A 26,343-nucleotide genomic window follows, 5' to 3' on the forward strand; every position below is an offset into this window, starting at 1 on the left:
CAAGCTGTCGGGAAAAGCCGGCGCGGCCAGAGCACGAGGAGCGCTCTCGAGAGGCCACGAGGCGCACGCCCACAAGTACGCGGCCGCGCGCCAGGCTGCCTCAGTGGCGCCCTCCGGCGGCGATGCACTGTACCCGCGGCCGTGGCTTGGCCAGCCAGCTCGTGGCTCGGCAGAGAGTCGGAGGTTCCCGTGTGCGCGAACGCTCGTAACTCGGCGTAACGTAACGTCGCGCGAAGGTGCGCCGTGGCTGGCTGCCCGGGGGCCCTGTTACCTGGCCGAGCTGCCGCAGCCGCTGCCGTGCGCGTCGCCGTCTTCGCCGGAGTTAGCCGAGACGAGCCGAAGCACGGCCACGGCATCGACGGTGCGCGTCGTCTCGAGTGTCGCGCGACCAGTGCCCGACGTCCGGGGACCGCTCCCCGCGCCCCGTCCCGGCCACCCTCGCCGAGCTCCGGGTCGACACCGCGAGGTAAGTCACCGACATCCGTGTACGCCAGGAGGAAGCGCGTCGAGCGGCGACGCGCGAAGGAGGTTATGTTCGCGACCCGCTCTCCGCCGGCTCGACTGCTCCGGCGACGACGTCGCCGCGGCGAGCGTTCGCTTGCCTACCTAGGTACCGCGCCGCGTCGCCCGCCCCGAGAGAGCCTACCTGTCGCGGGGAGAGCGAGCCGACGCGCTCCGGGCTTTTCTTTTCTCTCTCTTCTTCCTTTTCTTCTGCGTTCGTCCCGCACGCCGTTTGGCGCTCGGCGCGTCGCGCACCGGTCGGGAGCTTCGGGGAAATGCTCCGTTTTCCCTATGAATAGAAAAGTCGTCGAGCCGGGCTCGATATTTACAAGGCGAGAAATTCGGAGCGAGACAGGTTAGGTCGTCCGTCGGGCTTACCTGTCGCGGGGGAGACTCGTTTTTCCCCTATTTTCCTAGGTTTTCTTCCACATTTTACCGGTTTGATGGACCGCGCTCTGCTTATGGACTCCTCTCGCCGGAATATGGTTAGCTGGTTGGTCAAAGTTTTTGGAGTAATTCCAGTTAAATCGACGAAACGACTCGTACCGACTGCTCCATTTCCTCCGAATCTCTCCAGTTCCATTCGCGAATTCAACAGGTTACGCCCCCATTACAGGGTCTTACGTGTTAGCGCGATTACGTTGCAAGTGCTAAGGAAAAGAAAAGAGCTGCGTGTCGAGTCCTTCTAACGCTTCCTTTTTCTCCCAGCCTGTTTCTTCGCCTCGCTGTTACCGTTATCGTTATTATCATCTCGGCAGGTTGGGCAACGGTCACTAATTCATTTATTGGGGTAATTACGGTGGAAGTGTCTTTGGGAGTCTCCTGTGGAGTCGTTGGTCGCGACGGCGGCAGCGCTTTCGCTTCGAGGGTTCCCTACCTGGGTGTCGGGTATTTCATGGCGGAGCGGTAACCTTGCGGACGGTGGCGCTCGTTAGCCGCGCTCTGCCGCGACGTCGAGGTCTCATAAGAATACCCAGATTAGACGATTTATCGCGAATCCAGCGATTCTATCAAATCTTCTGCTACACCTTTCGTTAGTCGCGCTCGGCCGCGACGTCGAGGTCTCGTAAGAATACCCAGATTGGACGATTTATCGAAAATTCGACGATCTATCGCGAATGGAGCGATTCTATTAATATCGTTTATAAATTTCGTACAAAAGTCACAAGTCGCAAATTGGACGACTTAAATTCCCAATGGCTTTGCCAGTAACCATTTCATTCAAATTGCAGGATTATCGTCGTTATATAATAAACATTGTATAGTTGGACGCGAATTTGTATAATATTTCTATATTATTATAATTATTATTACTGTCATATTTTAAATGGTCTATATGGTTTTTCATTTTAATGTTCGGCAACTTTTGCTCCGATTTGACGACATCTAACAGGGGGAGTGGCGACTTCCTCTAGGAAAATCCGGACACTCTGGTCGAAGATTCTCATCTATGAGATCTAAGAGTTCCATCGAGTGCGTCGAGTGTCGCACGGAACGCGGCGTGTCAGCGCGTCGGAGATGAAAAACTAATCTGATTTGCCCTTAACCTCGTGCATTGATTTTATCTTAGTTTTGGTTGGTTTTTCATTCTTGACCCGTAGGCGCGCACACATTTTGCATTTATCCCGGACAAGAACTAAAAAGAACACTTTTTTCTTTTTTTCGAGAAATGAAATTTCGTGTGTCTCAAGACCTTCATTAGGACCTCCGTAATCACGTGTTAAAGTTTCAAATTATTCGGTGCGCCCAGGTTGGAGTAAAGTTTCATAAACATTTTCACGTTTCTATACATATATAGAATGACCCTTTCATATCACCTTAATAACGTATTCTCTGGTACCGTCGACGACGTCATGGCACCGTTGCACTTATTTTGTGTACCCATGAAATTGTCTGGAAAAATTCCTGTCCCAAACAAAAATTGCCGCTTATCCTGTGATTTTTTAAAACACAATCTTACCTAACCAAGGTGTATAATAAAGCGTTTAATAGGGAAAACCATTATAATATAACGTAGAACAAACAGCGGCGGTGAAACGTCTCACCTCGCGTGACACGTTAACTTTCGCTCGCGCCTTCTCTAACCTGGGCGTCATGGCATTTTAGGCACGAACTATTTACCCTTAAGATCGTCGCATAACCTATCAAGAGAGGGACACGGGGCGTTCACGCAATAAAGAGGTGCATCAAAGACGGAACCCTTGACCAATAGTTTTTTTTTTCCCGTAAATTCTTTACTACCGCGGAGGATGAAATTTAATAGATCCTCGGCGATGTTCCTCGATTAATAGATAATGGAACGTGACTTAAAATGGCGCCGTGTCTTCGTACTAGAGCAATGTTTCTCGATCTAAGTCGGGCCTAATGGACCCCTTTGGGCTATCGAATGTCCAAAGAACCGCCGACTGGGTGCCGGACACTTTGGGCCTCCTATCGCACGGCCTTACTCTCACTTACCAGGGTCACGACCCGGTGGGGTACCGGGCACGCTTGCAGATAATACCGACACGGGGGCCAGATACGATTTATTGTTTCGGACTTTCATTTTATTTTTCTTTTTTTTCCCCTGAATTTTACTACGCAAGAAAGATAGCTCGACGCGGCCGCGTTCCGGTGGTGACGGTAAAAACGCGCGTCCCCCCGATCACGTGGGGTTAAAACTCAACAGTCTTATCGTTGAATTCCCCGCGGGGGAGGGAACGATCCGCCCCTTCGTTCCCTATGGTTTAAAGAGAGAAGCCCGCACTCGGTTCACCGTTCCCCGCGCTACGTCGAGGTCGGCGTCGTCGCGACGCTCGCGTTTTTCCGCCGGCGGCCGTTTCATAACCGGCCGCTCGCTTTCGTGCGGCGCGCGCGCGGGCGGGCGCGTTTCGCAAACGGGCCGCGGCCGGAGTCGCGGCCGCGACCGTATCCCGCTCGCCACCCGCGCGCATGCGCGCGACTTTCCGAGTCTCCTTCGTTCTCTCGCTCTCTCTTTCTTTCACTTCTTTTCTTTCTCCTTCTCCCCCCCTACTCCCTCTCCCCTTGTCGGTCGGTCTTTCTCTTCCTCTCCCGTGTCGCTGGGCTCCGCGCGGATTGTCGCGCCCGTCGATCGCGTTTCCCTCTCGCGCGGGCCGAGCCCGCGGCACGCGGCGGCGCAGCTACGGCCGAACGTCGCGACGCTGCCAGCGGAGTCGTCGACCGGCCGGCCGGCGCCCCACCTTCCTCGCCCGCCCTAGGGGGAGGGCCAATCACGAGGAGCCCCGAGGGGGAGCGCGGCTCCGCCGCGACTAAGTCTTCCCGGGACATAGGGGCTTCAAATACCCCGGGAGCCCGGCACCACGTGACCTTTCGCATGGTCACGTGACCCGGGAAGTGCTAATCGCACTCGAGCCGGCGGAACTGGCCAATGGTAACGCTCGGTTTATGCGGGTTCGTTGCGCGCGCATCGTTTTAGGGATGACGTTGAGCACACGTGACTTCTCATCGACCGATTCGGCCGATTCGAATGGACGCAGGGTCACGTGCTTCCGGCATGCCGCGGAACGTGCGCGCGCAGAGGTCTCTTGCTTGCGATCGTTAAGCGACGATTTTAAATCGTGCGCCAGTTACGATTAGGGGGAAGCCGGGACAAGGAGGAGTATTTACTCCACACTTATTTGCTATCGGTGGAACGTAACAATGTATGCTTCGCACCTACTCGAACGTTACACTGAGGGACGGCATAGGTGTATCCCCATTGATACCGAAATTCGTTCCATGTTCTTTCGAGGTACCGCTTGGTGCATTCTACGAGTGGACGGGTTTGGTTTGTACGGCCGTGTGTATTTTGATTCGACGCTTGTTTTTCGATCTCGAGGATGTATGGATACTTCGGTGGGGTTCGTTCGTCTGCCGACGAAAACGGTCGACGAGGGTGGGACGTCACGCGCGCGCGCGGAGGGAGAAAAATTCCTCGCTTTCCTCGCTCCGCGATCTGGGAAAGATGAAAATATCCTCGCCGGTTACGGGCCGGCTCCGACTCCGGCCCGGAAGCGCGGAGAGCCGAGCGGCACTCCAGCGCCGAGGGGAGGGAGGGCCGCCGATATTCGGTCGGCCGAGTCGGTGGTGGCCCGGCGGGGCCTCCGGCTCGGCGGCGCGACCGGCCTTGAGCCCTTCCCCCTCTCTCCGCTGGAACGCGCTCTTACTCCGAGAGCGTTAAACTTTCCTCCCCTTTTGGAAAGGAGTAAAGGCTGATTCAGACATATCCGTACCGTGCTCGAGCCGCGTACTGACGGAAATATCGTCTTCTCGCGCTTGTACCGGATTGTTCATACGTTCAAATTTATATCGGGATGTTCGTGCGTTCAATATTATATCGAAATGTTCATACGTTCGGATTTATATCGGCACGTCCGTCCGCGTCAGGGCGCCGACAGGGATCCGGACGGATATGTTCACTGCACGGACAGTCCGACGTCGGTCTTTAAAATAATGCAATACTAACGATACGCTTACCAATAATTCGCTTCGAACCATACATTTCTATTCTATCCCGACAATAATTGTACAAACGACTTGAACTCCTCAATTGGACATCAACGAAATCGTCTTCACTTTAGCACTAGAACTACCAAGACGGGTCAAAATGACTCATTCTATACAAAAAAAAAATCTGCCGATCGTTCTAGTGTTAATAAGAAATCGCCCTACACGCGACTTACGGCATTCCAGGGAAAAGTGGTAGAAAACCCCCTTCTAAAAGTCAATCAATTCGTGATAAATCACCCAATCTGAACCGCCTAATATACCAACCGGCAGTCCTTTTCATCTTTCCCGTGCCGTTTCTAAGAGCTCTCGGTATGCTCCGGTGTTAAAAAAAAACCCCTCCTTCCGACCTCGGAGGCGGTGGGTAATTTCGGGGACAAATGGTGACGATCGGCGGATGATTCAGCCGGGACGCATCCCGGGCTCTTCGCGGTTACGTCGACGCCGGTAGTCGAGGAGACGGTGATTGCCTTTCGAGAAGTCCCGGGGAAGGCGCGGAAGCACGTCGCCGATATTCGGCCGCTCGGCCCTGGCGGGCCTACGACTTAACAGCGCGACCGGCCTTGAGTCCCCTCCCCCTCGACCCGCGAGAGCGGCCGCGGCGGCGCGTTATCGTATCCTACCTTACCTCGGCTACCTCGCGCGCCCCCTCCCCTTCCCTTCCCTCCCCGCCCGCCGCACTCCGCCCAGTCGTCACGTCAGGTCCCTTCTCTCTGAGCGTCTCACTCGCTCCCGCGCGGCCCTGCGCGCGCCGCTCTCTCTCGCGCCGCCTTTCATCGAGACTCGTCTGCCGGCATTGCCCCCGTCCCTCATCCCCGTCCCGATAGGACGCGGCCTCCCTCCTCCCACCCCCTTCCCCGCGCCTAGTCCTCTTAGCGACTCGCGACCCCCGAATCGCAGTCGCGGCTCGCCTGGGTGGAGGGGGGCCGCTGAGGCCGCCGGCCCGGTCGGTAAAACAGACCGGGCGATGCGGGCGCGGATGAATCCGATATACCCGTCGAGTGTCGATACTTTTACTTATTACTTGGGTCGAGAAAAAGTCCAGATATACGTAAGCGGGATCGGGAACACTTCGGTCGATACCGGTTCGCATCGAATCAGGGGATTTGCCGACGTGCACTGGCGGATGTGAATGCTCGCTTACGGATGTTCGACCGGGATGGGATGAAATTCTCGGGTATGCCTGGGTACGAAGGCGAGGACGAGGGGAATTTTATTTGAGATCGCGGATCTGGGAAAAGGGGGAGTTTCTTCTTTTTTTTTTTTATTTGGTATTGTTGGAGGGAAGCGGTGGAAAGTTTAGCGGACCGGATGAGGAAGGTAATTTCAATTTTCGTTGTCAGTCGGTGGAATGGGCGAGGGGGTATGCGAGGAGGTTAGGAAAGGTATACTTAATTGTGGAGGCATCTTAGAGCGATTCGAGAGATGGCGGTAGACAGTCAGCGCGATGGCTTGATCTTAGTGCGCTAGAATTTGGCGAGAAGATTCGTTTTGGGGTATTGGACCGATCGATGCGATTGGAGGATGAGTGGCTTCGTTTGCTTCGATTGCTCGGTGACTCGTGATCGGGTCCGGCCGAAAATAAGGAAAGCGATTGCGGCGATGATGCATCCAGAAGACGGTGACTCATTTTCGAGCACGTGACCTCCCTTGGGAGGATGGGGGGGGGGGATCGCGAGTCGCGACGTCATTGGCCATTTCGGTTGGATCCGATCGGGTCGCGTGATAGGTCCAGCGGAAGGGATGCAACGAGGGTTGGATAATTTCGCGTTTTTCGAGGTCTTTTATTATCATTTGTTGAGTAGACCAAGTATTTTACCGTAGAAAATCAGTAAATTACGTTTCCAATATGAAGGATGCCGCAGATGTGCGATATACGGCATCCGTTAGATTATAAACGTCTTTTGGCACACACGTAAACACATAAATATTTCTAAGGACTAATTAGTTTGACGCTTGTGTTTAAAATTCTTTCGACTTAACCATTTTTTAGTATCAAATTTCTAATTGGATTTATTATTCTCTATTTAGAAATAGAGGAGCGTAAATTATTTTGCGCTCGCGTAGAAATTTAGGAAACGTATTATACGTTGTAATGTACACGTAGAAAAGCACTTATATTACATGACGTATTATATCTACCCGAGCTTGATGTCAAGGGAATGGCTGGATTTGCGGGGTCCATGCATCCTAGATGCACGCGCGATTCCGGGATACGCGGAGCAACGTCATTGGTCATTTCCCCTGGACCCTATCTCAGATTGGCGAGTGGCGCCGCCCTGGCACGCGACAAAACGGAATAACCCTCACCTTCGCGGCGAGGTGGTCGAATAGCGACACTGGATGCGGGCGACCCGTCGCCGAGTTCCGGTCACCCCAAGGCCGGTCGTCGAGACCGACACGGACCAAGCTTCGAGAGAAGCGTTATCGAACCGAAAGCTTTTCCGGTTCGCCCGAAACTCGCTCGTCGGGGGGTTATTCACTTAAGAAATCATGAATTACAATGCTCGATAGCACATGGAAATCAGCTGGAAATAGTTGGAAATCACGGAAATATTGCCACAATGTTAAGGCCAGCTGTCACTTGTTACCGAATCGCATTGTTCCTAGTACTACTCGCATTGTTTGGACGTTTCGATCGTTCCGTTCCTCTTTGTTCCGCGTTCCGAAAGCGAGCCCAGATTCAGTAAGGATCCGTCAGCCGCGTCGGCGCGTCGTCGTCATCGACTCGCTGCGCCGCTGTAAATGGTTTTATTCGAAGACTCAATCAAAATGTCAATAATCGCCAAATCGTAAAAAAAAAAAACGTAAAAAAACATAAAACAACCAGGAACCACCTCCTAATCCCACTCGGCAGTCCACAAATAACGACTTCCGTGTTCCGGAAGCGAGTCTAAGTCCAGCAAGGATCCGTTGGCCGCGTCGGCGCGCCGTCATCGCCAATTCGCCGCGCCCACTGCAAAATGGTTTTATTCGAGGACTTAATGGATATGTCGATAATCGCCAAAAACGATGAAAAAAAAAAACGCAAAAACATAAAACGACCAAGAACCACCTCCTAATCCCACTCGACGGTCCACAAATAACAACTTCCGCGTTCCGGAAGCGAGTCTAAGTTCAGCAAGGATCCGTCGGTCGCGTCGGCGCGCCGTCGTCACCGACTCACCGCGCCCGCTGTAAATGGTTTTATTCGACGACTCAATCTAAATGTCGATAATCGCCAAATCGACAAAAAAAACTCAAAAGCATAAAGCAACTAGGAACCACCCCCTAATCTCACTCGGCAGTCCACAAATAACGACTTCCGCATTCCGGAAGCGAGTCCAGGTCCAGCAAGGATCCGTCGGTCGCGTCGGCTCGCCGTCGTCGCCGACTCGCCGCGCCCGCTCGGGGACTCGCTCGCGGCCGCTCGGAGCGGCGCGGCGGCCTCGCCGATCTTATCGGCGCCCCGGGAAAAAAGGAGCGCCGCCATCGGCTCGACGCGGTCGACGTCTAAGAGAACTCGAATCCTTGAGACGCGGATAAGCCTGCCCCTGCGCTTTATGAATATTGATGAACCTTTCTCGCGGCCCTAAGAGCGCGCGACCGCGTCGAGATACCTCCGCGTGTTAAATTCTTCGGCGCGCACTCGTCGAAGGTGGTTATACAATCCCTGTGCGAGAGTGTACAGGGTGTCGCAGAATCGGCGCGTTCACTTTCACGGGCGCCCTGCTCGCCGGTAAAGGCCGATTCGAGCGTGTCCGTGACGTGTCCGGGCACCGATGGAAATAACGTCTTCGCGCTCTGTTAAATAAACATATAATCCGTGCACTTTTAGTACGCAAGGTTGTACCGAAATAATAAATTTGCCGTCTCAACGGACGGGCCGTGCATTATGAATTATCAGATAATCCCGCGATATTTCAAGAATTCGTTGTAGTGAGAGAATTAAAAAATGCTGAGAGAATTAAAAAAAAAGTCATCGAACCAAAGAAGTATGTTTTTAATTCAAAGGATAATGATTTGAAGACGTTATTTTTTTTTTCAGTCTATTTCAGTAAATTGATTATTCTTTGAATTAACAAATTATTTCTTCGGTACGATTCGAGGGAGTATTTATTTGGTTCAATAAACATTTTTATTCGGGGGGGTTGCTCCAATTTCCAAACTCGAAGGCGAGGAATGAGGCCCGAAGATGTTGGGCTTTCGGGAATGGAGCTCGTGGTCGTTGCTAGGGGGACGATAAATTGTTTCTAAATTCTAGTATCTCCGTTGCGTCGGTATTCGCTAATTATTCGGCCGGAAAGTTAGGCCGCGCTAAAAGGAACGCACGGGCAGCGAGAGAACGAGCACCGCCTTGCTCTCCTGATTCCTTGCGTGCGTGCTCGCGCGTGCATTCCTTTCCTCGCGTATCCAACCTTCGGAACAACCTCCGCCACCGCTACCGCGCTCAAGGAATCCTAAGAAACACCTCGACAGGCTCTAACTGGATCCTGGCTCGGCCGAAAGCCCCGAAACAGGAGTCCCGGCGTCGGGAAGGTTCTTCTAATGGACCCGCGACCGACCGCCATCTTTCTTTTTTTTACAGTCCCCACTTCTTCACCCTTACGTAAGAGACCTGCAAACGGGGAAAGAATGCAATAAAACCATGCGTAGAGATATATTCGGCTAATCAATAAAATGTTGGCTCAACCATAGAACATGGTAATTTTAACAACCGTCTATTCGATCGTGACAAAATTCTGGTTGCTTCGTAACTTCGGTCGATTATATCGAATATTGCGGTAGATGACACCAAATTTCAGAGTAATTCGTACATTCAAACGAAATATTTTACTAGAATATTTTTTAACATTAAGGTAACAATTTAAGTGAGCTCTTTAGTTGATTTATGAATTCGGTTAAGGAAATTTCAAATCAGTACACTCGATCGGAACGTTTTCTGAAACGTACCTGGTGCAGGCGATAATATGATTTTGTTAACGAACCAAATTTTTCTTTTGCGGGCAGAGAAATTTTCAATGGACGAATTGATTAGATTTGAAATAATTCGGAAGAATTTCGTAAAGTGGACCTTCAGAGTACGGGCTGATAAGGAATTGCATCGGGACTGGGTGGAACCAAAATGGAAAATAGGCTTCAAGAACCGACAATTACATAACGAGATCGGTAAATACGTCATTCTCGTAGCCACGTGTAAGGATACGCGTTTTGCTCGCATTTTTCCAGATAGTAATTAATTTACGTGCATCGGTGTACCAGCGTTGATCAAATAAGGGGTGCAACGTGCGAAGGACATGTATATACCGATGAAAAGAAGAAATAAATGTCGGGTTGATAAAACTCATGATTTCTATTAAAGAATAAAAAAATCCCTGATTTTAAATCACGACTTCTTTTAAATCTTAATTGGTTAAATTCATTTAAAAGATTAGGTTTAATCGATATTGCAGCAAAAATTGTCATAATTTGTTTCCTCGATTCGAGAATGTTGATTAAAATCGATGGTCTTAATCGTGATTTTAATTAAATGATGGTTATAGTATTTTGAATCGGTCTTTAATCGGCTAGACATAAATTCTAGATTATTCGAAACTGGAACGATATCGATACCTTTTTTTTTTTTTTTCTATGCCGAGTATTCTTTCTTCCCGATGCAAGTAATAAGTAAAAGTATCGATACTTTGGTGATATCGGTTCATCCCTATTCTCGGTCGGTCTCGCAGGGGGTTCCGGTCTCGGAAGTCGGTCTCCCCGAGAAGCCGGTCTCGCGGGCCGCGGTTGTAAACGAAACGTCGCTCGGCCAGCTGCCGGCCGGTTTCCAACCGGTTTCCCCGTCGGAGTCAAAAATGCCCGCGCCAGGAATAATAATTTTAATCGACACCAGGCCACCGAGTATCCCGCCGCCGCCGTTCGAATACCGGGAGATATTAAAGATACGCGTTCCACGGCGAGGCCCACTACCTCGCGGTGAAAGGAAAACACGCCTGTAGGTACCTAACCTATCTGCCTGCTTGGGAGCCTGCCCGGTTGCCTGCCTGCCTGCCTAACCAACCGACTACCGACCTGTCCTCTTCTGTGTCGAGAGCCGAGCCCCGTTCACGTGGAAAAAGAATTCACCCTCTGAGAAAAAAAAAAAGTTTCATTGAATCAAAGAAATATCTCTTTCATCGATATTCATTCAGGAAATCATGGATTTCAACGCTCGAGATCATGTGGCAATCAGCTGGAAATCCCAAACAGAAATCACTGGAAATCGTTGGAAATCACCAAAACACTGTCACGATTGTAACTTCAAACGTCGCTTGTTACCGAATCGCATTGTTGTCTATCATATGCACTCAAAGGCAATCGGCTCTCAAAGAAACATTTTATTAATTCAAATATAGTTATTTGACCCGAATAAGTTCGAACAAATTGGATACAAAGTTTCCTCGGGATTGTGGCAATTTACTTGAGTTTCTTCGAGTCCAATAATTATGTCTTAAGTTAACAAAATATTTCCTTGGTACCGTTTGAAAAAACTATTTCTTTGATTCAATTATTTTGTAAGTCTCGGGTGCGCGAGAAAATCGGTGCATTGTCTTAAGCACAGTTAACGCATTATTGTCAATGTTTATGTATTGAAACGAACCGAGACTCCGGATAACGACGACGCGATCGTTTTCCGTCTCCGAATCCCCGCCGATAGGTACATCGAGATAATCGGCGCGCCCAACGAATTTAGTCAACGTTTGGTTAGGTCGTCTACGTCGGCCGTCCGGTGTCCTTGCGGATCCTCGCCCCGTCGCCGAATAATCCTGTAAAGGACGCCTAGTCGACGAGGGTCACGGGCCCGGGTCGTCGACCCGTCGACGCCACCTGCCGTGCTTAGCGAAAATCAATCGACCTCTTGGCGCCTCCACCGCGCCTCGCCGCCTCTTCTGGGTCTCGCGTGTTCTAGAAAAGGCGTCCTTTCGTCGATCCCGGCGATCGGTTCGTTCTCACCTAAAAGTTCATTTAATTCTCACAAATCTAAATTACCTTCTCCGGTCTCACCCGAAGCGCAAAGGTCTCCCAAACGTTCCTCCAAAACGAAAGTGCTCCCTTCGTCGACTCCCGGAGTCATCCAGGGTGGATGACCTTTCGAGGCGTCTACCTACAAACGTGTACTCGTAAACGTCGATTCGAAAGGTACCTACTTTCTTAATATATACCCAGAGGCCAACGGCGGGACCGTACGTGCGGGACACGAAACGTGGATACGTCTGTAAAGAGAAAGAGAGGAGATGAAATAGCGTCATGTCGGGACCGCTTCTCAGGCAATGCACTAAAATCCGCGGCGAGTCGTGGCGCAACGTCCCGCCGCGGCGATGCGTCCCGAGATAGTGTGACGCGGCGCGCCGGCCGAAAATCGGAGCCCGCCGCGCCGTGGGAAATCCCGCCGCGTCGCCGCATTCCCCTGGAGCGCTCGCGGAGCGACACCGGCCGCGATTCGTCCATCGGCGCGGCCCGGGGGAAAGTCACCCGCCCGCTCGGCCCCGGTGCAGCGAGCGCGCGCGGGTGGGGATAGGAGACCTTGAGCGGTGTCACGTGACCCCCAAGGTGCATAGGGGTAGGGCGCCGAGGGCCTTGACCTTACCGCGCCGCCTGGGAAGAGGCTGTGCGCGTCGCCGCTCGAGAGTCGCGCGCCTGGCTCCGGGCCGACGTCCGTCCCGGCGCACCGGCCGAGCCGTACTACGGCCAACTCCGAAAACGTAGACCGCGCTCTCCCTGCACCGGCCGCCCACGGCCCGTCTGCTCCTCTTACGACCTGCAGCTTTTTGCGCCCGGCTGCAATGGTTTCGCGATACTTGCCCTCTCCCCCTCCCTCCCTCCTTCTCTCTCTCACCTTTCCTCGAGTCCGACCGAGGTGGAGTAGGCATGCGGACGCGCACTCGCGCGGAGCTGGCGGCGTCGCGGGACTTTACCCGAATCGAGAGTGCCCCGGTCGATCCGCGGTGCTGCCTTAAGGTGATATGAAAGTGGCGTCCGAGGGTTCGATCTTTTATGAAAATTTTCTTCGAATTAAGCCCACTGAATCGGTTGAAATTTCACCTCGGGAACGTGGACGTCTCGAGGAAGGTTCTTACGCCCGGAGAAATTTCATGTTTATTTCTTTTATCGTCAATTTTATTCATTCTATTTATAAAGGGTGGAATTTCATGGGTGCCAGGACTTTTCTTAGGGTCTTCGTGTCACGTGGTGAGAACTGAAACGATTCACCGTATCCTGTTTGCGGAGAAGCTTTATAAATGATTGATATCTTGGGGGCCACTTTCGTATCACCTTAAATGGCCTTTAGGTTATTATTTTATCGTTGGGCTCTTGATTAGATTTTTCCTATGATTTGACGACATCTACCGGCGGAAGTGACGACTTCCTCTAGAAAAATGTTTGGGGACCGTCTATTCGTTTCTGCCGTCGATGTGCCGATGGTCCCGGTCATTCCTGGGGGGCTCGTTACTTCTTTCATCATTCTCGATGACTGGCCGAAAGCGGCATGAACACGGAAAACCATGCTTACGTGGAGATGATACGGCAACAATGGCGGCGCTTTGAGGTAGGGAGAGCGCCACCGAGGAACGTTTCCCTTTATTCTCTGTACTGACTCCGATCGCTCGTGATCCCACGTATTGTCGACTTTAAACGGCCATTTCCTAGACGTCAAATTATAAGCCGAGTCAAATAAATTCAAAGACTTACTAATTCTTAACTTAAAAAAAAAAAGAAGACAACGTTCGACACAAGTGAATTTTTCACGCAGTTCCCTCAAATGATGACACGATGTTATGAAATTATAAATTCATCTAGATAGTAATAAACATATATTTATTTACTTTGACGGCCCTCAAGTTTACAATTTCGAAGCAGCCCCGTATATTAACGGTCTGCGAATTTTATGAACACTTTTAATCGGGTATTACTTGTTATGCCTGAATTAGGGTTAAGGGCGACGTTGGAATTATAATTTAGGGGCGAAAGACCGCGGCGAAGGCATCAAGGTGGAAGTCGAAGAGTCTTATCGGCTTCGCTGTTAAACGGCCGGTAAATAGTCGCTAAATCGGCAAGTCGGGTCGCAACCGGCCAGATGGGCCCGAGGGCCCGTCGAGAATGCGGGTTCCGCGATTATCTATTTATTTTATTAATCGATAAAAAGAGGGGGCTGGGCAGGAACGTGTCTCCGGGGACCAGGGCTGGTCCGCGGAATCGCGGGTGTCGTGGCGTCGCCGCGTCACCGCGTCACCGCGTCACCGCGTCGCTCCGTCGCTGCATCGCCGCCTCGCTACGTCACCGCGGGGCCTCGGAGCCGACGAGAGCCGATCTTGACCGATCATGAGTTAATCGCGAGCCGATCTTGACCGATCGTGGACCGGTCACAACCCGATCGTCGTCCGATCGCAAATCTATCGCGTAGATAACGCGGGACGATTGTCGACTAACGCGAGCTGCGCGCGCAGGCCTGCGGAGTCGAAGGTCGCCCCGGAGACCGGAAATGGGCTGGCCTTGCGGGACGCGACCGTTACGCACGCACTCCGGAAACCTCGGCCGCGTAGGATGCTCCTCACCTGCCGGCTATCGGTGTCCAAGATGGCGGCTCAATATGGCGCCCAACATGGCGGCCACTGGTCACCTGCTTTCGGAAGCTACGTTTAATTACCCTGAAGAAATTCAATGACTAGAGAAAGTTTTCTTTGAATAGTCCCAAAGAAATATAGTTCTAATTCAAAGAATAATTATTTGACTCGAATAAAATCGAATAGATTGGACGTGACGTTTCTATTCCGAATGGTAACAACTTATTTGAGGGAAGTAATTATTCTTTGAATTGTAAATATATATCTTTGGTGCTATACTTCATCGTTAAAAGTATACGATATGTTACAGTTTCTAAAGTTATTCCTACTTTCTGCAGTTGGACATCATAGCCCTTTTAGTAGATACAAATACATAGACGAATTAAACACTTTTTGCGGTTTTTGCCGTCCGCTGTAAATGTTTTGGCATGCGGTCTGGCGAAGAAATCTGAAAGCAAAGGTTACATTAAGTTCGGTATATGTATCAGTTTTATCATCGCGAGCGTGTTAGACTTGGCGCTCGACTCTGCCGAGTTTCCCTCGCGGTGGTCAAGCTTCGCTTAACGGGCGCTCTTTGTCCTTTGCAGGCTTGCCCGGGCCCGTCGAGGCGGAGCAGCGGAAAGTACGGCGACGGCGAGCCATCTCGGTCGGACCCCTCGGAGCGGCTCGGGTCGTCCTCTCGGGGTCGCGGTCAGGATGCGGAGAGCGCCGGAGCGGCTCGACAGGCCGTCTGCGCAGCGCCGCGAGCACCTAGCGCCGAGCCCTGAGCGTCACCCGAGGACGGCGAGCTGAGAATGTCCGAGCAAAACGGGGGGCCCCAAGAGGGCCCCGGCTGGTGGCCCCCGCAGCAGGCCTGGAAGTCCGCCGCCCTGCCGACTCGCCCCGAGGCCGGCAAGAACGTCTCCGTCACCGCCATTAACGTGCCGACGGCCCACGAGATGCACGACGGTAACGTGTCCCCCAGGGGCGCTTTTAGGAATCACCCTGGACCCCTTAAGGTGGTATGAAAGGCTCATTCTGTATATATCGAAACGTGGAAATATTTGCTAAACTTTTCTCCAAACTGGGCGCACCGAATAATTTTAAACTTTAACAGGTGATGATGGAAATCCTAACGAAGGTCGGCTGTATGAACCCAGAATCCAGTTTAAGGCACAAAATTAATAGGCTTATTGGAATGTTTCCGTGATGTAGACGTTGTGTCATGTTGAGTTTTGTTTGTGGCATTTTTTTGTCACAAAAACCAGAGCTGTTCAAAAAGATAAACAATTTCCGAAATTCTGGAAAATTGGATTTTGCTATTCTAATGGGCTCTCGGATGTTAGGAAAATTCAGAGCCTCCCAGGATCTCAGAAATGTTAAAATGGTTATTTTCGGAATTTGTTTATTTTTTTTAATCGCTTTGGGTTTTGTAAAAAAAAGTCGCACAGACAAAACTCAATATAGCACAAACGTCTACATCACAGAGATATTCCAATTATCCTGTTAATTGTGTTTGTACCTTAAACTGGATTCCAGGTTCACACAGCCACGAAGGTCTTGAAACTCGCAAAATTTCATGTTTCGAAAAGACATTTTTTAGAACCTCCGTAAACACGTGCTAAAGTTTCAAATCATTCGGTGCGTCCATTTGGGAGAAATGTGTTATAGATAATTTGACTTTTTGATATATATGACACTTTCATGGCACCTTAACGTAATATGAAAGTGGTTTCCTAGAGGTCAGTCATTTGTGAAACTTTTCTCCGATTTCGGTATACCGAATCGTTTCAGACTTCAATGTGAATATGAAGGCTATAAGAAAGGTCCTGATAATTAGAAATTACCCTTTTTTATAACAAATTTTGAAAATATCTGTAAACAAATGTTTTTTATTAAAATTTCATGGGTGTCGGAATCTTCCTTATAATCTTCATATTCACGTTGTAAAGTTTCAAATGATTCGGTACACCCAGTTCGGACAAATCTTTTACGAACATTTGACTTTTTAGGAGCCACTTTCATATCGTCTTAACTTTCATATCTTCTTCGGCTCTGATTGTCTTCTTTTTTTTACACTTCTCTGTTGTGCTTTGAATTACCTAAATATTAATAATATTAACAAATTTCGCGATGGTACTGTTATCTTTGCATCTTAGTTTCAACACCTCTTAGCTCTTTGCATTACTTTATGAATTCGCCCTCAATTTTTGCTCTGTTAACACATTTCATGGATCTGCTTGTACTGTCTCATTTGCATGCAGTACTTTTCTCTTCGTCCAAAATCAGGGCAATCGCTGCGAGGTTCTCGACTGAAAAATTCATTCTCCTCGATGTTTGGAGGTTATCACGACAGTGTATACTCTATACGGGCGGGCACGGATACGGCACGGACACGGTACGGATATGTCTGGATCGGCCTTTATATCGTCTCGACCTAGGAAAACGCGAATGGAGAATGGCGCTGCTTTGACCCGCGCATGCGCAAGGCGTGCACGGTTCCGTTACATTCGCCGGTCAGCTTGCCGATCCGCGGAAGGTCGTGGAAACGCTAGGGGTTGCTTGTGCGGCACGATACCGCCATCTCGACGACTCGCTATAGAATTATCTCCCCCGTGTAAATCCCGGAAGAGTCGTCACTCGAGGTTCACGTCTCACAAAGTTGATAGGGATCCACTTCGCCACAGACCGTTTGGACAACAAGTATTTGACAAAATTATTGGACCCATCAGCTCCGGCATCTCTTCCTATCGTACACATAGTTTGTGGCAGATTTCTTGTGGGACCCTAACGACATATGTGCTCCCACGACGGTTATTAACGATCAAACAAAGGTACCTTTTCATTAGCGACAACTTGACGGCAAAACCGAATGTTACTTATGCCCGGTTCCACAATTTGAGTTAACCGACCTTTAACTGGCTTAGACATGATTTAAACTTGCTGTAAACCACTTAAACCCTGGTTAACTTGTGCTTAATTGGTTTACAGCAGGTTCAAACATGCCGTAAACCAGTTAAACTCCGATTAGCTCGAGCTGTGGAACCAGGCCTAAGGCGATCTCCCTGAACGTGTCGCGTCAACGTGTACATCCTTAGGGTATCAAAGACGGAACCTGCCATGAAGCGGGTGTCCAACGCGAAGGAACGCTAACGCTGATGCGATGATTTCGTGTTCTAACGGGTCTGTGGAGAAACGGGTAGCAATTTCCGCAGTCTTCCGCAGTCCTCTCGGCGCGTCGCTCCAGCCCTTGGATTAGCAGCGCCGGGAGTTCTCTCCGGCGTGAAACCTCGCCTTCGCCGGGCTCGTCGAAGCAGAGAGAAAGAAAGGGGGAGGGATAGGAAGGAATAGGAGCGGCAAAGGGAGAGGGAGGGAACGTTCACGCGGAAGAGAGAGGACGTGGACGTGTCGTACCTGCTGTCGCTGTGACTGCCTTTTGCCGCCGCGCGTGCCCCCGCGCGGAGCGAGAGAGAGTTACCGGCGGCACACCGCGGAAGTATCGCGCGTGGCCCGTCCAGATGTCGCCTCGTCCGCGCCCCTGCGAGGCTCCCTTGTTTCGGCACCTTTGACCCATGATGCGTAGAAGACAACCGGTGTTCTCTATAGTTCGAAAAGTCTGAGAGACCAATGCACGAGTATGGGGAGGTTAAACTTACTTCGTATTTGCCGCCATAGTTTTTATATACATGCCCGCTACTCCATTCACGACATGTGACCGATGTTAACGTTATACATTCCAAAACGCTAGGCCAGAAAGAGATTTATTACAGGTAGTAAGGTAGGACGAGTTGAAGAAAGGTAAGGAGGGATGAATAAAGGTCAACTTATCCTATCGACGATACTACATACGAACCAGCATGAACGCTATTGAATCGCGTTATAAACTTTTGTTAGATCGGTACTGGCACGTGTCGGATAGGATAAATCGACCTTAACACGTGATCTGCACATTGAGGGAATTCGCAATGGCTGAGAACGTATTCTGTATATCGGCTTTGTTTAATTAATATTCTTTAAATTAAATGTGATTTCTAAGAGGTAACATTATTAACGAATGATATTTTCAGGCAAGAGCATCTGCAAGTATCTGGGAGGGCAGAACGGTGTGACGGTCTCGGTGGTGTCGAATTGCGGCTCCATACCGAGCGGTGCGGGTTGCCCCGGCGTCGGGCTCGGGGAGGTCGGCGCCCTCGACGACGTCGAGGACAGCGACGGCGAGGTGAGCAAAATCGACTTCAGGGGCGTCAACCTGCGCACGAAGAAGAAGCGCGATGCCTCCGGGGGCCCTGACAGCGACGGCGGAGCCGTCGGGGGAGACAGCCTGCAGCAGCACGTGCATCAGCAACCGGAGCGGCCCATGTCCTGGGAAGGCGAGCTCTCGGATCAGGAAATGTCTTCCAACACCATTACCAATCAGGTGCGTCCCCCGATGCCTGTCGACGTCAATGAGCGTCGGCCTCGATTGCACTCCCCTGTAATCGTTGCGAAAGGAATTTCAATTCCGCAGTTAACCATGTCCAGGTATTCCTCGTTCCATCTTGTAACACCGCAATTATTTCAGGATCACGAGGAAACGTCGATGGAAGGCGTTCAGGTGTGCGGCGCGAGTCCCGGGCCCCAGGAACAGAAGTTCCCGATCAAGCCGGAGCCGGACTTCAGGTCGAGCCCCGGACTCGCGCTCGGTTCCATGAACGACACGGTGCTGCCTCTGAGCCATGCCCAGCAGCTCCAGCAGCAGCAACAGCAGCAGCAGCAGCAGCAACAACACCAACACCAACACCAGCAATCCAGGGGGCTGGAGGGCCACGAGCAGACCCAGCAGAGCGACCTGCCGCTGTTGGTGGGGAAGCTCCTCGGGGGCTACAACAGCTCCACGCCGAATCATAGTCCGGTTCTTAACCCTCGCCATCACTTGACCAAGCACGGTCACGCGAGATCCCAGGCAAGGCTGGCGTTTCAATCGCTATCTTGTCTGATTCCGCTCTTGTAGTTACCTTGGGTTCCCTTGAAACGCTAATTGCACCTTGTACCACAGGTCCCGTCTCCGGATTCGGCGATCCACTCTGCTTACAGCGTCTTCAGTTCGCCCACGCAGAGTCCTCACGCGGCCAGGCACTCGGCCCTGGGGTCCGGAAGTCCGGTACCCTCGTCGTCGCTCTCGCTCTCACGTCACAGCTTCAACAATTCCACGTCGTCCCTGTCTCTGTCGCTCTCTCATTCCCTGTCGCGCAACAACTCGGACGCCTCGAGCAGCTGCTACAGCTACGGATCCTTGAGCCCACCTACGCACTCGCCGGTGCAGCAGCCGCGGCACTCGCATCCCCAGCAGCACCAGCAACAGCACCACCATCACCACCAGGTCACCCAGGGCAGTCCCCTGCACCTTCCAGCGGGTTCCCATCATTATCCAACGCCTGGCTGTGAGCTCTCCGAGGGCCACGCGGACGAGCAAGACGACTGCAGGATTCCGTCGGCCCCTTCGGGCATCTCCACCAGACAGCAGCTCATCAACAGTCCCTGTCCTATCTGCGGCGATAAGATTAGCGGCTTCCACTACGGCATCTTTTCCTGCGAATCTTGCAAGGGGTTCTTCAAGAGGACCGTGCAGAACAGGAAAAACTACGTGTGCCTCAGGGGTGCAGGGTGTCCAGTCACTGTGGCCACCCGCAAGAAGTGCCCAGCCTGCCGGTTCGACAAGTGCCTCAACATGGGAATGAAGCTGGAAGCTATCAGGGAGGACCGCACCAGGGGTGGCAGGAGCACGTATCAGTGCACCTACACCCTTCCTGCGAATCTCATAGGTACCGATTCCAGATGACAGACTTTGGTTGGAACCTACATCTGATTTAGGATCGCGAAGTTCTAGGCGTTACACTTGCTATCAATGATTAATCCACAATGTTACTCACAGGTGGGTCGGCCGGTAATGGCGGCGCCATGTCCGGGGACAAGATCACTGGGGGAACCTGCAGTCCTGCTCCACCTGGGAGCGAGCACCACCACTCTGTTAGGCATCACTCGAACCACTCGCACAAACTGCAAGTGGTACCGCAGCTTCTGCAGGATATAATGGACGTGGAGCATCTTTGGCATTACAACGACAATGATCGCCTGGCCAGTGGTCAAGGTGGCGCCATGGGTGGGATCGCAGACTGTAGGGATTCCGGACTGGCCGGAGTGGAGGGCAGTGGTAGTGCTAGTGGTGCAGGTACGTGTAACGCTACCGGGGGTGGTAATTCCTGCTCCAGCGGGGGTAGTATCGGTGGTACCAACAGTACTACCGGGATCTGCGGGAACAACAATTATGGAGAGAGTGCTGGCAGCGGAGGTGGTGGCGACGACTCGGGCGGAGACGGGGGCAGTTCCGACAGTGGCAGCAACAGTGGGAACCTGGTTGGTAGAGGGGAATCCTCAAGCACCAGGTCGAACCCCGCCACGGGGACGACCCCTTCGGCAGAGCACGAGCAACGTTCTCCAACTTCTAAGTCGGGGCCCATTCCTAATCCCGCCGCCAACGGCAACTCCACTCAGCATCCCGATTTTCTTTCCAACCTGTGCAACATCGCCGACCATCGGCTGTACAAGATCGTCAAGTGGTGCAAGAGCTTGCCCCTCTTCAAGAATATCTCTATAGACGACCAGATCTGCCTGCTCATCAACTCCTGGTGCGAGCTCCTGCTCTTTTCCTGCTGCTTTCGCAGCATGAGCACCCCAGGAGAAATCAGGGTTTCCCTTGGGAAGTCCATCACCCTGGAGCAGGCCAGGCAGCTCGGGCTGGCAACCTGCATCGAAAGGATGCTCGCCTTCACCAACAACCTCAGGAGACTTCGCGTCGACCAGTACGAATACGTGGCGATGAAGGTGATTATTTATTTTGCGGGTCGACCGTGGACCGTTGGAATACAAAAGGCGAAGTAGTCCGGGATATTGTTAGATACGGGTTTAATAAAATCGGCATTCTTCTTCTAGGTAATCGTACTACTCACCTCGGACACGAGTGAGCTAAAGGAACCCGAAAAGGTAAGGGCTTCTCAAGAGAAAGCGCTCCAGGCACTCCAACAGTACACCATAGCCAGGTATCCTGAGATGCCGGCCAAGTTTGGCGAACTTCTTTTAAGGATCCCCGATCTTCAGAGAACTTGCCAAGCCGGGAAGGAGCTTCTTACCGCGAAACGTGCCGAAGGAGAGGGCAGCTCCTTCAACCTTCTAATGGAGCTTCTTCGAGGTGATCATTGAGTCCAGAACATCCGGACAACTTCCGCAGGTAATGATCTCTCGCTACGCGTTTCCATAGTAACGTATCACATGGAACGATTCAAGTTATAGATGGAAAAAGAGCTTGACTTATGAATATGAGAACTTTGTACAAGGACGGTGGATTGATGATATGTATTTCTTTCGCAGATTCCACGACTAATGGGTCCACGTAAGCTCCGGGAATCAGGTTGTATTAGGTAAGAGCGATCGCACGGATAGACCCGAAGAGGAACGACTGTAATGCGCGTAGCCCGTAATAGTGTTAGGTCATGGTGAGGGGACTATATCTCTAGAAATATTTCTGATAGGCCGGCGAAAGAGTTGCGCGATGATACACTTCGTGCATATTTACACACGCGTTATACACATGTCTCTGTTGTGCATATGCGCACATCCAGCGGTAACGTCACTGCTGAGTGCCGTGGGAATTACAAGGAGAAATTGCAACACTCACGCTTTGATCGGTGACCTTCCTCCATGTAACAAACATGTCGGAAAATGTGTTGCTCGGACCAGTAGGTGAGCCTCGAATGCATAGCCGACGACCTAGCGATCGCATGTTCCCATACGCAAATCTTCGAGGGTTGGCAAAAATGAACGTCAATGAAGGTTTAAAAAAAAATCAGGCGTAATCTTCGATAAGTATAACGAGACATTAATAATGGTTTGGTACGGTACAGGTACTGTAATTCCTACGCCGCAATAGCAGAGCACGCGCGTCGATACGTGTGTAACAAAGCGTACGCGTACATATACATACGTACGTGCATACGTACTCGGTAGGAATACCCACTAGCAATCAGTTTTTTTTTCTCTCGGTCTTTGTTATGCATAACTTAAAACTAACGAGGGAAAGTCATTGCATTTCTTTTTACCTGCTCGTAACTAGGTTTCTGTTCACGCTTTTAAACGATAAGCCGGCGTGCAAGGCGCAATGGCTGCCGGAGTAAAAGTTGCGCCGCCGAATCGAGCCTCGGTCTTTGCCCCTTTTTTACACGAAAAGTCAACAGACGCCGAAGCCGAGTGTCAATCGATCAGGGCGCGGAATCGAGCCTGCAAAAAGCCGCAATTATATTCCATATACGCATACATTTATATATAATATATGTATACCGTTCTTCGGGCTACGTAGCAGGGCTTGCTCAATAGCTTTGATCTCTTTTCTTCGGTAAGCCCGCGCGTGTACATAAGTTAACACATAGCGCGTCTGCAATTCTGACCAAAAGCTCTGCCCGCAGCCCGCGTTTCGAAACGAGCTGATGAAATAAGGTCTTCCCGTTTAGCGCACTCCAAGAGGGAAAAGAATTAAGGAGGGAAAGGAAGGGAAAAAAAGAAAAGTACGTCATAACGAGGTCCCGTCGAGGGTGGTAACGCCGCTCGACATTAAATTAGTGCCTACGTATGTATACGTACTTGCTACAGAGTCGCACGGCGTACATACATTTATACATAGTATATACATATTATATATATACACATATATATATGAAGATATATTTTTTTTACTGAAATGCTTCCATACAGGGCCTGCGCTCTTGCATTCCTGCCTTGAAATACAGGAGTTTCGAAGCGGCCTACTGTATGCTCGTAACGTCCAACGTGTGTCCAGGTGCAAATGAGACTGAAATTGCGGCTAAAGCCGTGCGATAGCACTTAACGTTTACGGAAATCTAAAAAAGATGGGAGTACTCGTACGTTTGCGTAATTTTAGGTGAGAGTGGTCATACGCGCGAGTGAGAGAAAGAGAGAGAGAGAGAGAGAGAAAGAGTGGTTCGAGGCAAGATGGCGCTAAAGTCGGTCCTGTTAAAGAACGCTTCCTTCAGTGCGGTCCTTTAACGTAACGGCTGATATGAAGTGCTGGCACCGGTCACGATAAACAATACCAGTATTCCCGAATGTTTCTTGCGATTACTTAATGACACAGCATAATGCTCTGTGACCCGGTTAAAAGATGTACTTAAACCTACTCGACGGAAGGTCTTTCGTTTCTAAGACGCCTCATTTTTAGTGCGTACGCGAACAGGGGCGAATCGAAGCTCGTATGTACTCTGGGAAGGTGTTTTGAGATCTCTGCGAAGTTGTAATCCAGGGTAGCAATATTATTATTATGCTATGCATTGCTGCAGTGCATATGTAACGTCCAAGCGTCATCGTGGAGACATGGTGTTACGCTTAGCTATGCGACATTTGTCAATTAATTTTCTTACTGGTTTAAATGGCATTGAGGAGGGTTGACAGCGATGTTTCAAGCTGTATAAGTGACTAGTAACTATCTCGATGGAAGACTGGACGCCTGAGTCCTTTTACGCCCAACAAATCGCCCTTGTGTATAGGTGTGCCTGTTTCGAGGCACCGTTTGTTATATTTTTTCTTTTATACATCTTTACGTGCACTATATACATCCACGAGGAGACACTGCGAAGATTCAATGCCTAGAATACATTCGATTTTGCTTCGTTGCGTCCTCTCATTAGACATCAATGATATGGTACATTTTAAAACCTACATTGTGTACATACATAGAAATAGGTTTTACTTTGAGGTTAACAGGTCGAGTACATGTGTGCAAATGTGCTTACGGTTTTGAACAAATGGACAAGCATTCATGTACTTATTGTTAAGGATCTATGTAATTTGTTTAAGTTTGAAGCTACTCTTCAGTGCAAAAGGGTTAATACAGTAAGAAATTATACATGTAGGCATGTATTAAAAAAAAAAAAGAAATTTTAATTCGTCAGTAAAGTAAGAGGTAACTATGCTTTCTTACAGTGGATCGGTACGATTTTATTATGTACGATAGTAAGCACAGATGTATGCATGCACACGAGTGAATCCCTAGTGCGATCATGGTATTGATATACATTTTTTAACAATTTCTGCAGCATAAGTCGCTAGCAAACATCTTAATGATAATACTTAATGGTAACAATGACAGAAAGGCTATCCAGTATTTCCTACCGCTCACATTAAATTCACATTGAAGACGTTAAAGCGACGATTTAATTATTAATTACATAGAACAACGTGACGAAAGTGATGATGTATATAAATGAAAGTTTGTGGCGAGGAAAAAGTGCCCCTGTATGCATTTGTGTGTGAGCGCAAAAGTGTGTGTGCTGTGTGATGAGTGTGTCCGCTATCATTGCAGATGAGAAGCGAGAATATGTGCATAAAGTATAAAATAGATATTTGCCTGTTGAAAAGTGACTATTCTATGTTTATATTTGATAGTAGTTATTTCTAGATCTTTAAATATAATGCCTCTATTGGGACGCAAACAGATTGTTTTATATATATGCTGCAAATTAATATTAATAAGATTATTTATCATTCTTTTTTTTTTAATGACAAAGGTGGCAATAAGAGGACGTCTAATATATCAATCTCGTTTCAAAGATGTGGTATTCGCCGATTGTGTAAAGTGCAATGTGGCACTTTGGGGGATTCTTAAATTGTGGACCTTAATAACTGCACATTCTTCACTCGATAGCAGCACGGTTAAGTTTTTCGACAAATGTTTGCCAATCCGCGACAATATCTTCGACGACATCGCAAATTAAGATTTTCTCGATAATAAAAGAGCTTAAATATGACAGACTGCGTAATGACAAATATATAGGCGTACTGACATACCGAGACCACACGCATACATATAACACAAAAATATAAATACTACGTACGATTAAGCAGTGTAAGAGTAAGAGAAAATAATGTCATATTAAACAGATGATATACTAGTGTAATATTACAGATACTCACGTATAGTATTTCTTATCGATATTACGGAAGGCATCATGAAATTTTGTAGAAAAAAAATAGCAACGCTTCTGTACCACTAACGATCACAACAATAAAAAAAAATATAGTAACGAGTCGTCCACAAGTAGGCCTCGGATCGTTCCATCACTGAACATAATTGAAAGGCTGTTCGCGCGAGTATAGTTACGATGTAGTTTTATATATATATTGCGAACTATCAGCCCAAAATAAAATCGTTTACAAGATATAAAAGTCACTCGTCGTTTGTTTTGCTACTGGCCAATGCAATACCTAATTTTCATTGATCACGTGCAAACACTTTTCACATAAACATTGTAGTACCTTCTGACGAAAGCCATAACTTATAATTTTACCGTGAAATCAATTTTGAAATAACCTCGATGCGTACATACGTAATGGCTACGAAAGAAACAATCGTGATGCCCTCGCGACGTTGAAACGTTAACTAATAGAAATTTCTGAGAACTGCCATCTTGTGGTAGCTAAGAAGTTACTGTCGGTACTATCGCAACCGTAGATAAACATAGTTCTCTATACTGAACATCATACTCATTCCTGTGTCTGTAAATAACTCTGTCAAAATTCATGCAAATAAAATTGAAGAATATTGGAGGATAAATGCCAATTAAAGACACCGTTGGTAAGTAGACACTTATTAACAAGTGGTAACTGCCAGTACCTAGAAAAGGTGTCAAGCACTATCGGTAAGCGTAGGTAAGCCACCACCGTCAACTGCCGCATGGTA

The 26,343-nt window shown here is 49.6% G+C and overlaps 1 protein-coding gene across 3 annotated transcripts; it reads left to right on the forward strand.

Annotated features, from left to right (window-relative positions):
• The first annotated feature begins 210 nt into the window (after positions 1-210).
• LOC105703391 (nuclear hormone receptor FTZ-F1 beta) lies at positions 211-25,687 on the forward strand. 3 transcript variants are annotated; one of them, XM_012431756.2, is made up of 8 exons: positions 211-466; positions 15,170-15,530; positions 18,629-18,978; positions 19,123-19,503; positions 19,597-20,362; positions 20,473-21,422; positions 21,531-21,825; positions 21,966-25,687. In XM_012431756.2, exons 2-7 carry the CDS (start codon positions 15,377-15,379, stop codon positions 21,795-21,797), a joined length of 2,868 nt encoding a protein of 955 aa, XP_012287179.1. In that variant the 5' UTR covers positions 211-466; positions 15,170-15,376; the 3' UTR covers positions 21,798-21,825; positions 21,966-25,687. The 3 variants fall into 3 exon arrangements, with proteins under 3 accessions (XP_012287179.1, XP_012287177.1, XP_012287178.1); XM_012431754.2 differs by having other exon boundaries at positions 18,629-19,503; XM_012431755.2 differs by lacking the exons at positions 211-466; positions 15,170-15,530 and having other exon boundaries at positions 18,449-19,503.
• Positions 25,688-26,343: the final 656 nt, after the last annotated feature.

This window comes from Orussus abietinus, unplaced genomic scaffold (genome assembly GCF_000612105.2).
Source record: "Orussus abietinus isolate OABI.00-Male unplaced genomic scaffold, Oabi_2.0 scaffold719, whole genome shotgun sequence".
Taxonomy (NCBI): domain Eukaryota; kingdom Metazoa; phylum Arthropoda; class Insecta; order Hymenoptera; family Orussidae; genus Orussus; species Orussus abietinus.